General features: G+C 52.3%; 1 protein-coding gene across 1 annotated transcript; it reads left to right on the top strand.

Annotated features, from left to right (window-relative positions):
- The first annotated feature begins 427 nt into the window (after positions 1-427).
- Icam5 (intercellular adhesion molecule 5) lies at positions 428-7,634 on the top strand. The gene is made up of 11 exons (XM_087905820.1): positions 428-599; positions 1,469-1,738; positions 1,878-2,198; positions 2,755-3,042; positions 3,262-3,516; positions 3,613-3,861; positions 4,719-4,961; positions 5,041-5,319; positions 5,416-5,655; positions 6,193-6,456; positions 7,242-7,634. The coding sequence occupies exons 1-11, from the start codon at positions 518-520 to the stop codon at positions 7,502-7,504; spliced, it is 2,754 nt and encodes a 917-aa protein (XP_087761946.1). The 5' UTR covers positions 428-517; the 3' UTR covers positions 7,505-7,634.
- The last annotated feature ends 7,343 nt before the right edge of the window (positions 7,635-14,977 follow it).

Below are 14,977 nucleotides of genomic sequence, written 5' to 3'. Positions count from 1 at the left end.
TACGACTTCCCAAGATTTTACAAGCAACCCACCGTACACCTGCTCCAAGGGGCGCTGGTGGGAGGCCGGAGATGGGCGTGGCCTGGAACCCTAGCGCGTTATCCCAGAATCTATACCTAGGATGGTGGAGTTTGGGCAGGGCCTTATAGCATTCCTCCCCTCCTTCGCCACAGATGACGCGGGAGAGTGTGGTCGCCCCCAAAAGGCTTTAGACCATCAGATCGCTCCACGCAGACCCCCTCCTCCTACGGGGGACCGCTCCTGCCTGGTCAGCTAGTGTGCTCTAAGCAGAGAGCAGCCCGGTGCGTGCTCGCCTCCCGGCAGTTCGCCCCCCATCACCGCCTCTGCCACCGCCCCCTCCTTGGAAACCAAGTTACCAACGTTTAAACCAATCCCTGGGCGCAACTCTGCCACCCCCACACTCCACCCGCTGCGCTGCGCCGTCCTCCCAGCCCGGCTCTCCATCACTCGCTCTCCCCTTGCCTCCTGCGTTCTCCCCTCCCCGGCAGCGGCGGCGATGCCGGGGCCTTCGCCAGGGCTGCGCCAAGCGCTTCTCGGCCTCTGGGCGGCCCTGGGCCTGGGGATCCTCGGCATCTCAGGTAAGAAGAGCCGGCCCGCGGAGCCAGGTGGACAAGGCGGGGGCGGTTTTGAAGGACCCGAGAGGGCGGCCGGGTGTCCCTCCAGGCTCCGCCCTCTTCATGCTTCCCACGCTTCTGCCAAAACTGGAACCCGGGGCTTCTCCCCATCCCTCCTCCACCCCAAGACACCTCGATCTTTCAGATCCGAACCCAGCACCTTTTCTGGATTCGGGGTTTTGCACCTAACCCCGCTCAGGAGACGCTGTGACTTTCCTAGTCTTTCCTGCTCTGTCGTGCCCTATGGTTCACGGACTGGCGTCATCCCTATTCGTGATCCTCAAAGACCCCCATCTCCTCAACTGTTATGACTCAGAGGCTCTGTAACCCCTCCACTTGTAGCCCTGGCAACCAGCTTTTCTGGGGCTTTTCCCGCGATTCTTTCCAGGAGTCCAGCCTTGAGGCTTTCTGTCCAAGTTACTCAAGTTTGGGGACAGTCTCGTTTAAGCCTTTGACTCAGTCTCCACGCTTTCGCCCCCAGCCTCAGTGTGTCTCCCCACCCCCATTTCCTGACGATCTACCAGAGTCTTGAGACTCAGTTGGTTCCCCATCCCCCCCAACTGGAGTCTCCTCCTCCCCACTACTGACGTGTGCATCCGAGACCCCATTCTCCCCGCACCGAGTTTCCCCATCTGTGCCTTAGAAAGCAAGGCTTCCAGAAATGCCCCTCTCAGAGTGTGCCAGCCTCGAAGCTTGAGTGGGATGCGGGACTCCCGTGCTGTTTCTTGGCGGTGGCCTCTCCTCGTCCTTGCTGAGACCCCTGATTTGGGATATAGGGGCGCTAAGATTTCAGAGAGGGGGTCCCCAGGCTGAGCCCGCGTTTTCCCGGGCAGCGGTCGCGCTAGAACCTTTCTGGGCGGACCTTCAGCCCCGTGTGGCGCTCGTGGAGCGCGGGGGCTCGCTGTGGCTCAACTGCAGCACTAACTGTCCGCGGCCGGAGCGCGGTGGCCTGGAGACCTCGCTGCGCCGGAACGGGACCCAGAGGGGTCTTCGCTGGCTGGCTCGACAGCTGGTGGACATCCGAGAGCCAGAGACCCAACCCGTCTGCTTCTTCCGCTGTGCGCGCCGCACACTACAAGCGCGTGGGCTCATTCGAACTTTCCGTGAGTTCTGGGTGGTCACGCCCCTTAGGTCTCTGGACCTCCCATTCAAGCTCCGCCCACCGGCCCTCACTCCCTCCTTTCCACGCGCAACCGGGTGAGTGTTGCAGCTCACTAGAGCCGAAGTTTCGGTCCCTTTCAGAGCGGCCGGATCGGGTAGAGCTAGTGCCGCTGCCTCCTTGGCAGCCCGTGGGCGAGAACTTCACCTTGAGCTGCAGGGTTCCGGGAGCAGGACCCCGAGCGAGCCTCACGTTGACTCTGCTGCGGGGCGCCCAAGAGCTGACCCGCCGCAGTTTCGTGGGCGAGTCACCCCGAGCGCGCGGCGCGGTGCTCACCGCCACAGTCCTGGCGCGCAGGGAGGACCACGGGGTCAATTTCTCATGCCTCGCCGAGCTGGACCTGCGGCCACACGGCCTGGGACTCTTCGCAAACAGCTCCGCCCCCAGACAGCTCCGCACCTTTGGTGAGTGTAGACCCTAACTGACAGGTTTTAAGAAGTTTAGGGGCAGCCAGGTGTAGTGTCGCACGCCTTCAGTCCCAACACTTGGGAGGCAGAAGCAGAGGTAAGTCAGATCTCTGTGAATTTAAGCCCAGCCTGGACTACACAGCCAGGGCTGCCTGAAGTTTAGCAACTACCCCTTACTTTCAACAGGATTACTAGCTTAAGTGTTTACCTCTGTGGGCTTTTTTGTTTGTTTTTTATTTATTTATTTATTTACTTATTTATTTATTGAGAGAGAGAGAGAGAGAGAGAGAGAGAGAGAGAGAGAGGGAGAGAGAATACACTCCCCACGGTGCATGTGTGGAAGTTAAAGGACAACTTTAGTGAAAGTTGGTTCTCTTCCCCAATATGGGTCCTAGGAATCGAATCAGGTCGTTAGGCTTGGCGTCTGTATTCGCTGAGCCATATCGCTGGCCCTTTTGTATTTTTGATGAAACCAAACAGTGCTTACAAATTGCTTGGTCCACACTGAACGCCTAATATATAAGCTCGAGCTCCGGTTCTTTGTCTCCCCCAGCCCTGCCTCCAATCCCCCCGAGCCTAGTTGCTCCCCGATTCTTAGAAGTGGGCTCAGAAAGGCCAGTGAGCTGCACTTTGGATGGACTGTTTCCTGCCCCAGAGGCTGGGGTTTACCTCTCACTGGGAGATCAGAGGCTGCATCCCGATGTGACCCTCGATGGCGACAACCTTGTGGCCACTGCCACAGCTACGCCAAGCGCAGAACAAGAAGGCATCACACAGCTGAAGTGCAGCGTGACCCTCGGGGGCGAAAGCAGGGAGACCCAGGAAAATCTGACTGTCTACAGTAAGGAGAATCGAGGATGGGGTTCAACTGCCGGGTCTGGGACCAGAGTCTCACGAAGGCAGAGCCTGTAAAGTGGGCGGGGCCTCCACACCCGAATTGGCAAGGCGGGAGAGTTCCCGGGCAGGAGCTGAGGGAAGCTAGAAAGGAATAGATGGGGAGGTGTTGAATTACCTGAGGAGGCGTGGCCAGTGAACCCCTCCCAATGCTTCACCCCCCCAGGCTTTCCTGCTCCACTTCTGACTTTGAGTGAGCCAGAAGCCCCGGAGGGAAAGGTGGTGACCATAAGCTGCTGGGCTGGGGCTGGAGCCCTTGTCACCTTGGAGGGAATTTCTGCTGCAGTCCCGGGGCAACCCGCTGAGTTCCAGTTAAATGCCACAGAGAACGACGACAAGCGGAGCTTCTTCTGCGACGCTACCCTCGAAGTGGATGGGGAGACCCTTAGAAAGAACCAGAGCACTGAGCTTCGTGTCCTGTGTGAGTGGGTATTCACCCTTTCTTTATGATCTCCAAGGACAATACCGTGGGCCCCATCTTTAACCGTACTGTATTTCCTCTGCCTCTTGCTTGCAGATTCACCCCGACTGGATGACTCGGATTGTCCCAGGAGCTGGACATGGCCCGAGGGTCCAGAGCAGACCCTCCACTGCGAGGCCCGTGGGAACCCAGAGCCCTCGGTGCACTGTGCGAGGGCTGATGGAGGGGCAGTGCTGGCGCTCGGCCTGCTGGGCCCAGTGACTCGAGCCCTGGCAGGCACTTACCGCTGCACAGCGGTCAATGGCCAAGGCCAGGCAGTCAAGGATGTGACCCTGACTGTGGAGTGTGAGTGGGGAGAGGTTGGCATGCGCATCTCTTTCGGGAAGCTGGCCTACAGAGAGGGAAAGAGGTCCATCCAGCTCCAGCAGGGATTGGGAGAACACTGGAGGGAAGTGGTAGGGTGTTCATAAACTTGGTTGTAGAGCCTGGCACAGTCTGGCAGTCAAAACTGGGAAGTGTACCTGGGAAGGTCCCATGGGCACTTTGTGGGAGTCAGTCAAACTGCACCCTGAGACCTCAGGAAAGGGGCCTGACCACCTGAGTTTCTCTCCAGAACCCATGTAAAGGTGGAAAGAGAGGACCGCCTCACACCTCCATGCATGGGCTGGGTAATGCTTTCCCATACAAATATCAAACAGAGTAAACAAATAAACAAAACAGGACTAAGGAGACATGGGGGAGCCAGTAGTGGCAGAAATCTTTAATCCCAGCACAGATCTCTATGAGTTCGAGCCCAGCCTGGTTTACACAGTGAGTTCCAGAACAGCCAAGACTACACAGAGAAACCCTATCTTCAAAAATAAGAGCGAGAAAGAGAGGGAGGAGAGAGAGAGAGAGAGAGAGAGAGAGAGAGAGAGAGAGAGAGAGAGAGATCTCCCATGCAGGGTATAGCTTGTCAAACCCTTTGTGGAAGCAGATGGCAGAAAGAAGGCTCATTGGGGGAATTCGATGAGTTTCTAAAGCAATAGGTAGATTGCTTTCTTAGCATGTATGAAGTTCCACCCTCTGCATGGCATAAAACCCAGAACTTGGAAATAGGAGGCAGGGTGAACAGAAGTTCAATATAGTCCCCAGTTACATGAATGTTCGAGGCCAATCTGAGCTATAGGTCATCCTGCCTTACAAAACAAAATCCGTTCCAGATGCCCCAGCGCTGGACAGTGTAGGCTGCCCAGAACATATTATTTGGCTGGAGGGAACAGAGGCATCGCTTAGCTGTGTGGCACACGGGGTCCCACCACCTAGCGTGAGTTGTGTGCGCTCTGGGAATGAAGAAGTCATGGAAGGGCCGCTGCGTGTGGCTCGGGAGCACGCTGGCATTTACCGATGCGAAGCCATCAACGCCAGAGGATCAGCGGCCAAAAATGTGGTTGTCACGGTGGAATGTGAGTAGGGGTGGCTGGAGAGAAGAGCAAACAGGTATTCTCTGTCCTCAATGTGAACTCCCATTTCCCTGCTTCCTAGACGGTCCCAGTTTTGAGGAGCTTAGTTGCCCGAGCAACTGGACGTGGGTAGAAGGATCTGGAAAGCTGTTTTCCTGTGTCGTTGATGGGAAGCCAGAACCACGCGTGGAGTGCCTGGGCTCCGAGGGTGCTAGTGAAGGGGTGGTATTACCCCTGGTGTCCTCAAACCCTGGTCCTAGAAACTCCATGACCTCTAGTAACCTGTCACCGGGCATCTACCTCTGCAACGCCACCAACCGGCACGGTTCCACAGTCAAAACTGTCGTCGTGAGCGCGGAGTGTGAGCGGGGAGGGGGGGGCAGGTGGGCGGGAAGTACGGGGTATCCCACGGTCCCTCCCTTCCCTGACGCCCCTTATTTTGATGGTTGTTCTGCAGCGCCGCCACAGATGGATGAGTCCAGCTGCCCAAGTCATCAGACTTGGCTGGAAGGAGCTGAGGTTACCTCGCTGACCTGCAGTGCCAAGGGCCGCCCTGCTCCTCGGGTGCGCTGCTCCAGAGAGGGTGCCGCCAGGCTGGAGAGGCTGCGTGTGTCCCGAGAGGATGCGGGGACCTACCACTGTGTGGCCACCAACACGCATGGCACGGATTCACGGACGGTCACCGTGGGTGTGGAATGTGAGTGAGGATAGCGCTGAATGGAGGCGACTCAGACCACTAGCAAGGCGCCCGGAGGGCTGGGGATATAGTCCAGTGGATGAAATGCTCAGTTAGCACACACAAAGCTATGCGTTCTACTCCCTGTACTCTTTAGTTCTAACACTTGAGAGGGAGAGGCAGGTAGATATCTGTTCCAGAACAGCCTGCTCTCTGTCCAGGACAGCATGGTCTATGTAGAGGCTACACCCTCCCCCCTGCCAGGATTACATAGATTCTCTCTAGCTCTACCTCTCTCTTCCCCACATCAGCCATGGGAGGGGAGAATGGCAAACCCATGGGAATTCAGAGGGACTGTTTTCAGTACCGCTCAGTAAGAAATAAGCACTTATGTTCCCACAGTAAGGTAGGTAGGTGGTGCGAATGGGACTCTCATAGGAGGCAGCGGTTTTGCCCACCCATCCCAGGAGGGGTGGTCTCATACTGATTCTGAATATCCCCATCCCGAGGATGCTTGATTAACGCCCAGTGCTGAGCAGCCTCTTTGTGCCCCTGCAGACCGGCCTGTAGTGGCCGAGCTGGCGGCCTCGCCCCCAAGCGTGCGGCCTGGTGGTAACTTCACTCTCACCTGCCGTGCAGAGGCCTGGCCTCCAGCACAGATCAGCTGGCGCACGCCCCCGGGGGCTCTCAACCTCGGCCTCTCCAGCAACAACAGCACGCTGAGCGTGGCAAGCGCCATGGGTAGCCACGGTGGCGAGTATGAGTGCGCAGCCACCAATGCGCATGGTCGCCACGCGCGACGCATCACTGTGCACGTGGCCGGTGAGTGGAAGGTTCCTGGGGTGGAGGTGGGGCAAGGGACATGCAACACGGAGTGACCTAGGCCTTGGGGTGGCTGACCCTGACTCTACCTCTCGGTATGCAAGACCAAAGAGGGCCAAATGTGGAGGCCAAGGGCCCTAATGGATGGGGCTATTGGTGACAGGTTAGGGGAAAGAAGTGGAAGCAGAGAGAATGGACAGGAGGCAGGACAATGCTGCCCACCTGTGTGTGGTGTCCCATACTGGAGGGAAATACAGGAAGTGGAGGCAGAATGATTCCAAGGTTAAGGTCGTCATCCTTAGCCATACAGGGAGTGTAAGGCCACATAAGACCTATCAAACACACAAAAGGAAGAAAAAACTTCCAAGGACAGACCTGGGGGTGGGGGGAGTCGCATTAGAGTGGGTGCTAGTTGCTAAGAAACACTTGACCCAATTCACTCTCCACCATGTCACTGCGGAGGAACTGGGGTCAGAGATGTCCTCAGATGGTGACCCCAATTCATGTCTGTCCTGGGGCTGGGGTCTATCAGAGCTAGAGGAAGGCTGAGCTGGTCTCTCCAGGTTGTCCCCTTAGGGGAATGGGAGGAGCTGAGTAATGAGGACAGTGTAGGTGCTTCAAGGGCTTATAATCATATGGCTTAAGAGGGTGTACATTGGCATTTTGGGGTTCCCCAATGCTGGAGAGGCCTTCTTGGGCCCCTTCTGTCAGGCTGCAGTAGCAGGTGCATGGGAACTGGGGGAGAGTAGAAGCTTGCCCACCCTGGCGAGGGTCTGCACCCACAGGTCCGTGGCTGTGGGTCGCTGTGGGCGGTGCAGCAGGGGGCGCGGCGCTGCTGGCCGTGGGGGCAGGCCTGGCCTTCTACGTGCAATCTACGGCCTGCAAGAAGGGGGAGTACAACGTCCAGGAGGCCGAAAGCTCTGGCGAGGCCGTTTGTCTCAATGGCGCGGGCGGGACCCCGGGAGCTGAAGGCGGAGCTGAGACTCCAGGCACTGTCGAGTCACCTGCAGATGGCGAGGTCTTTGCCATCCAGCTGACAGCCTCGTGAGCCCCTGGGGGGCCTCCCCAAACACCAGGGTGGACGTATGTATTGTTCGCTCTCTTTAACTATTTATTCAACTCCAGGGGCATCACCTCCATTTTCTACCCATTCCCCTCAGTAAAGTTTTTATAAAGGACTCTGGATCTCTGTCTGTAATATATAGCAATGGAGGTTGAATTCCAATCTCAAGGGACATATTAGATACATATTAGATATATGTTATATATGTGTGTATATTTTTTTGAGGTTGGCCTGAAACTTCTCATGTGGCTGAGAAGGTCTTTGTGAGATCCTTCCGACTGCAATTCCAGTGAGCACCACCACGCTTGGTTTTTGAAGTCCTGGGAACAGAACCATTAGCTCCCAACATGCTCCATCAACCAAGCTCCGCTACATCCCCAGGTTTTTTTTTTTTTTTTTTTTAAGACAGGGTCCTATGTAGTCCAGGTTGGACTGGCACTCCCTCTCTAGGTGAGGATGACCCATCCTCTCTTGAACCCATTCTCTCTCCTCCACCTTTTGAGTCAGACCTCAAGAGTTATTCATTAAGCTAATCATGGTGGTGCACACTTTTAAACCCAGCATCTGGAGGCAGAGACGGGATCTCTGTAAGTCTGAGGCTAACCCGATCTACAAAGCAAGTTTCAGGACAGCCGAAGCTATACAGAGAAACCCTGTCTTGAAGAAACAAACAGACAAGCAAACAACAACAAACAAAAAGAGAGTTTTTGAGGGACTGGAAAGATGCTCAGGTTAAGAGTGCATACTGCTCTTACAGAAAACCCAAATTCAGTTCCCAACTCTAGGGGGGGTCCAACGCCTGGCCTCCACCTGCACTGCAGTCGTGTGCCCTCCATAGGCAAACACGTACATATACACATAGATAAAAACTAAAAAACAGTTCTTCATTCGGAGGACTTCTTTTATTTTTATGAATGCCCATGTTTCCAGTATATTCCAAGCCATCTCTGCATCATGAAACCTGGAGCTGATGCTTGACCTCCTATACAGCCGCCAACAACAAAAGGACACTTGGGTAGGGTGGGGACCAGCTCCTTTTCCGTCCCTCCCACTTATCTCTTCCGCCCAGTGGCTGCCCTCTGATCTCTCTGCTCTCCAAGGTGGGACTGAAGGTAGCTCCACCAGGCCTGGTTATGGTCACAGCCAGCTTCCTTTTCCAGCATCTGCGCTGCCATCTCACCCCTTCCCAGTGGCCTGTAGATTTCCGGCCTGAGTAAAAGACTAAAGGTGTCCGTGCAAGTGTGAGTGACAAGCCCCTGTATCCCTGGCACTAGAGACTAGAGACAGGTGAATCACAAATTCAAACTAGCACTTGGGTAAGTATCCAGTTGAGGCCAGTCTGGGACAAGAACCTTACCTCAGAAGCAAACCAATGGAAAATGTTACAGGGGCTCAGTAAAGTAGTTGCCACAGATCTGAGTTTAGTTCCCAAACCTCAAGTAAAAATCAAGGTGGATGTGGGCCAGTCACACAGTTTGGTGGGTAAAGGTACCTGCTGCACAAATCTGGCAACCTGAGTTTGATCCCTTCTACCATAAAAAGGTAGAAGGAGAGAACAGACAGCACAAAGGTGTGCTCCGACCTGTGAACACACTGTGGCACTCATGTCTGCGTGTGCGCGCGCGCGCGTGCACACACAGCAATGACACAGGTTGTTTCTCCTGCCTGTGTCCACCTGTGTCTCCAAAGTGTCTCTCGGACTTGCCCCTCACAGTCCACAGCAGATGAGCACGCACAGTTATCGCTGCCACCCCCACAGTGCAGCTCCTCCCCTCCCCCTTCCGGAGCAGAGGCAGAAGGCAAGAACAGCTGGGCCTTCTCCAGCAGCCTCCTCCTCAGTTTCTGCTCCCTGAAAAGCAGGAACACAGCTCTGGTGAGGGAAGTGGTCTAGGCAGCTCCTATCTCCATTGGTTGCGCAGATGCAAACATTTAATCAGCAAAGATGAGAACAGGAAGCAGGGCAGGAGACAGCGAAGCTATGCCAGGGACACAAGAAAGACAGCACAGGCTAAGTGAGAGCCCCTGCCAGGCTCTCCTCAACCCCTGAATTAGCTATTCAATCCTAACTGCCTCCCTAAGCTTCCTTGAGTCCTGTTGTCCAGGGCAGTTCCTGTTGGCCTTTTTTTTTTTTTTTTTTTTTTTCTCTGAGACAGGATTTCTCTGTGTAGCTTTGACTGTCCTGTAACTTGCTTTGTAGACCATGGTGGCTTTGAACTCACAGAGATCTCCTGCCTCTGCCTCCCAAGTGCTGGGATTAAAGATATGCACCACCATGGCTAGGGAGCTGAAATTCCTAAGCAAAAGACTGACAGAGACAAATTGTGTGCTGAGGAGCTTCTGGAAGGCTGTAAGCCCGAGGAACAGTTCACTGAACCGTGATGGAACAAGACAGGTGAAGACGGTCAAGCCTGCCCCAGGGGTGGGTGATTATCCCCCCCAGACTAAGGAGTGTACATTTCTCTCCAGCAAAAGGTTATGTTAGGGGTGGAAATGGTTTGCCCAGTCAGGAGCTCCCTGAACAGCCAGGAATGATGAATGGGGAGGCCACAGCCACTGTGCCAACCCAGGAGCCTGCGGGTGCAGCAGGGGAAACCTGGACCACATTCACCTTTGGTCCTGAGTAGGTCTAAGCAGATTAAGACTTGGTTAGGGTGGAGAGATGTGGTGGCCCTGTGGAAGAGCTCTGGGCTATGGAAAGGTAATGGCTCAGCGAGAGTGACCGAGGGTTACAGAGCTAATTAAGTTAGTGTCTCCTATCCATGCTTTGTACCCAGCCTTGATCTGTGAAGGAAGCAGCTGATAAAAATGGATGATGGAACCTTTTTTTTTTTTTTTTTTTTTTTTGCTTTGTTTGTTTTGTTTTCGAGACATGGTTTCTCTGGAGCTTTGGAGCTTTGGAGCCTGTCCCGGAACTTGCTCTGTAGACCACGCTGGCCTCAAACTCACAGAGATCTGCCTGTCTCTGCCTCCCAAATGCTGGGATTAAGGTGTGCGCCACCACCGCCCGGCTTGGATGGAACCTTTCTGTGCTGTTGTAGACCTTGCTTATGTTTGACTTTAGTGTATTCCTAGGTGTGAACTTCTGAGATCACCTGACACTTGCTGAGAACAGGTGACAGCAGACTTCCAGAGTGCTTCACCACGGTTGTCTTTGTAACCCCGCTGTTTATTGTGCGACGGGGGTTCGGGATGTTGCCTTGTCTCTAGAGGAACAGAACTTACGTGTGCGTGTGGCTATATATAATATACACACATATATAAAGGAAATTATTGGAATCCAGCTAGTCCAGCAATGGCCATCTGTCTGAAAATAAGGTCCAAGAATCCAGTAGTTGACAAGACTGGACATCTCAGCTGGTCTTCAGTATATTCTGGAATCCCAAAGAAGTAGGCTCTAATGCTAGTGAAGGAATGGACTTGCCAGGGAGAGTGAGGGCCAGCGGGCAAAGACAGCAAGCTTCCTGCTTCCATGTCCTTTATAGAGGACATGGCCCAGATTAAAGTTGGATTTTTCCTACTTCAAAGATCTGAATTAAAATTGGGTCTTCCACTGGGCAGTGGTGGCGCATGCCTTTAATCCCAGCGCTTGGGAGGCAGAGGCAGGTGGATCTCTGAGTTAAAAACCAGTCTGGTGGGCTGGAGAGATGGCTCAGCGGTTAAGAGCATTGCCTGCTCTTCCAGAGGTTCTGAGTTCAATTCCCAGCAACCACATGGTGGCTCACAACCATCTGAAATGAGATCTGATGCCCTCTTCTGGCCTGCAGGCAGACACACGGAGAGAATATGGTATACATAATAAATAAATAAATAAATATTTAAAAAAAAAACAGTCTGGTCTACAGAGTTCCAGGACAGAGCTGTTGCACAGGGAAACCCCTGTCTTGAAAAACCAACAAACAAAAAATCCCTCACAGGTGTGTCAGTCATTTAGGTTTTAGTTGACTTCTAAGAAAGCATCACAAGTTCACTTCTTGTCAAACTGACACAATCATATCTCCTTATGGCTTGCTTGATTTTCAAATAAAAACAGTAACCATGTCATAATTATGCTTAATATGATATAGCTATCCCTCATACAACCAAAAAAGTATAAATTTAGAATGGGTGGCAATGTACCTTGAGGTACATTTTTTTTTTTTTTAGTATCTCAAACTTAAATGATATTTATTGATATTCTCTTAAGTGTAGTGCTACATTACATAATAAATCATGGAAAGAAAAGACAGATATCTACACAAACACAGTCTTTTTTTTTAGACCAGCAATATTTATTATTTAAATAAATATTTAAATTATTCTAGTTCACAAACACAGTCTTAACAAAGTGCAACAGAAACACTCATGTCAATTATAATCCTCTTTTCTGCAACTGGTCACGTGGCCTTGGGTGGTGCTTATAACTACCTTCCTCTGTTACCCACCTGTATTTCCTCCAGTCTCAGCAAGCTCTTTCTGAGGAGTGACCCACACCGTCATCCCTGATGGATCCGTGTGCTTTGCCATCCTGTCTGCATTAGGCTGTTGTAGTTTCTGATTGACTTTAGCCACAGGATGGTAGCACCAAGACAGGCCGTCAAAGATCTCCTGCGCTCCAGACATAGTCTTCCGTACCTCCATTGTGTGGAGAAGCAATCCATTTTCCCCGTGGTAATCTGGATCTGTCACCCGGTCCTATTACTGCTATTCCTTTCTTAGCTTGTTGGCTTAAGGGCCTCAGAAGTCCAAAGTGGTCAGGGGAAGTTTGAGCTTCCAGCTCAATGTCATGTTTGTGTGGCTGCCCAGGCAAGAGTGCTCCCCACTCTGGAAACAAAACTTCTAGACCTACAGAACTTCAGGACCAGGAAGCAAAAAGTTTGCTAGTGTAGTGGGTCACTAGGGGTGGTAGTGAGTGGGATCCTTCCCTTTGTTACCCTTGATTCATGGACCTGTGAATCCTGCTGTGGAAGAAACGATACCATGTATTAGATGCTGATTCAAAGAAGCCTTCAAAGAACCCTGCCCCAGCCCTCCAGGCTGCTGCTAGGGTTGTAAGTGTGGTTTGTTTGTTTGTTTGTTTTGTCTCTAGGTTTTTTTTTTCCCCCAAGACAGGGTTTCACTGTGTAGCTCTGGTCATCCTGGAACTATCTCTGTAGACCAGGCTGGCCTGGACTGCTCAGAGATCCCTCTGCCTCTGCCTCCTGAGTGCTGGGATCAAAGGCATGCGCCACCACTGTCCAGCTGAGTTAATATTCTTTTTTTAAAATATTTATTTATTTATTATGAATACAATATTCTGTCAGTGTGTATGCCTGCAGGCCAGAAGAGGGCACCAGACCCCATTACAGATGGTTGTGAGCCACCATGTGGTTGCTGGGAATTGAACTCAGGACCTTTGGAAGAGTAGGCAATGCTCTTAACCTCTGAGCCATCTCTCCAGCCCCTGAGTTAATATTCTTAAAGAATTCTTTGTTACAGGCCAGGTCATTATGGACATTGCTTTGTCTATACTGCCCATTATGATAACAACAATCCTTTGTTTATCTAGTGCTTCCAGCTGCCCCCTGCTACTTCATGGCCCAATTAAACCCATGGTACTTAATCCATCCGACCCTAAGGTCTGGTACAAGTGGATGGGCAACCACAAAGCTCTTCAGACATGCTGGTGCCCCCTCACCATTTTATGTCCTGTGGAATTAGTGAAACCCATGTCTTCTGGACCTTCCCATTGTGGAGGACTAGGTTTTACACAACGAATCCACTCCAGCATTGCAGTGCTGCAGTTATCCTGAACCTAAAATCCCCTCATCAATGCTAAACCAAGGAATATCAGGCATCTCCAACTCCTTTTCAGTAGGCCATCTTTTGGCAAATGCTTCAGCCAACCATTCAAGCAGACTTTTGACACCTTCTTCAACTGTGGGAGCTTCCATATTAAACCTAGAATCTCCACTCAGGATGCATATTAATAAACTCAGCTCAATCCAGTCCCATGTTCATTCTCTGGAGAAGTCTTTGTTATGCAGATGACATGAAGCTAACCACTGAGTGTTTCGCAGATTAAGGAAAGCCATGAGAGACAACCCAGCACAATGGTGTTTCTGACTACCTTGCAACCCTACTGGGGCTGGATTAATTAAAAGAAATAAATCCAATGCTGAGCATTGGTGGTGCTCTTGGAAGGTAGACGCAGGCAGGTCCCTGAGGTCTGAGGCCAGTTTGGTCTACAGAATGAGTTCCAGGACAGCCAGGGATACACAGAGAATACTGTCTTGAAAAACAAATGAGAAAAGAATCCAAAAGGTACCCTAAAAGGGTGAAAAGGGACATGCCTAAAGGGCCCAAGGTTATTGAATGGAAACTCCCAGGGCCAGGAGTGGACTTCCTGTAAGGGTTACAACCCTGAGGGGAAAGGTATCCCTGGCATAGGGAGCCAAGGATGACCACAGCGTCACCCTTGCACACAAACCTCGCACACTCAGGAGAGTGGCTGCCTCTGCTTGGGGAAGAAGCAGCAAGGCTTATATAGGGTTTCTTGGGACAGAGAGTTCAAGGGTGGAGATTTCCAGGGTGGGAATTGGTAGGATTTCAAGTCATGCGCTTGGGACAAGGCCAGGGACTGGTGGAATTTTGAGCTCAGGGGTTGGTGGGTTTTTTTCGTGGGTTTTCAAATCTTGAAGTAAGTTCAGACCATTTACCCTACACTCTTTCCCTGTGAGTTGTTGGTGGGAAAGCCCCTGAGGTTCCACAAGCCAAAGTCTTTGCTCCTGCTGTCCGTTGTATGCCAGGACTAAACATGACACCGTGTTGCTGAAGACACCGCACGTCCGTGCTCTGACTGTAGGCCATGGGGAAACTAAGCTGGGACTGGACTGCAACCTCCCATCTGCTGCTTGGCTCACAGAGAGCCAGAAGGGACCACATGCAGGCTGCTGGTGGGGTACCATCCCCAACACTCCTGCGTGGCCCCAACACTCCTGCGTGGCTGTGGACCTGTGTACTGAAATACTGACGTGCGAGGCAGGATGGGCCTGATTGTGCAATAGTTGCTCAGTCAATATGGGCAAGAACAATAACCATTCAATTGGATTTAAGGCCAGCTCTACAAGAGATGTACAAGTATGTCTGGAACTGTAAACCAAACACCTGTGGCTGGGGAGGTCATAGGTCCCAGTGGGGAAGTGATGTTTTTCTAGATGGATGTGATGTTCCTGTCAGATCGCCTTCTAAACATGTGTGGTGACACCCATAGATCACTGTTGTCACCCTTCACTCATGACTGTGAAGCTCCTGAGAACAAGTGACTTACTCTGGCGTGGTGGCCTGTTTCTTAGCCACAGGTGGACACCTACAGTCACCCCCACCAAGGTGGAAGAGGGGCAGAAAGAATGGAAGAGCAAGAGGTCAGATCGTGTTACAGTTTTCTCAGAGATTGAAACATTCCATCCTGCTGCTAGTTAAAAAGGAAGGTAAACAACTCAA

Source organism: Myodes glareolus, chromosome 4 (genome assembly GCF_982192425.1).
Source record: "Myodes glareolus chromosome 4, mMyoGla1.1, whole genome shotgun sequence".
NCBI classification, from domain to species: Eukaryota; Metazoa; Chordata; class Mammalia; order Rodentia; family Cricetidae; genus Myodes; species Myodes glareolus.
Note: the sequence above shows the minus strand (reverse complement) of the source record. Positions and strands in the feature narration are given on the sequence as shown.

Bases quoted from the DNA above. Each gene is read 5' to 3' on its own strand.
- Icam5 (XM_087905820.1), top strand. From the start codon at position 518: ATGCCGGGGCCTTCGCCAGGGCTGCGCCAAGCGCTTCTCGGCCTCTGG. The intron at 600-1,468 runs GTAAGAAGAGCC...TTTCCCGGGCAG, and splicing joins GGGGATCCTCGGCATCTCAG to CGGTCGCGCTAGAACCTTTC. The intron at 1,739-1,877 runs GTGAGTTCTGGG...GGTCCCTTTCAG, and splicing joins TGGGCTCATTCGAACTTTCC to AGCGGCCGGATCGGGTAGAG.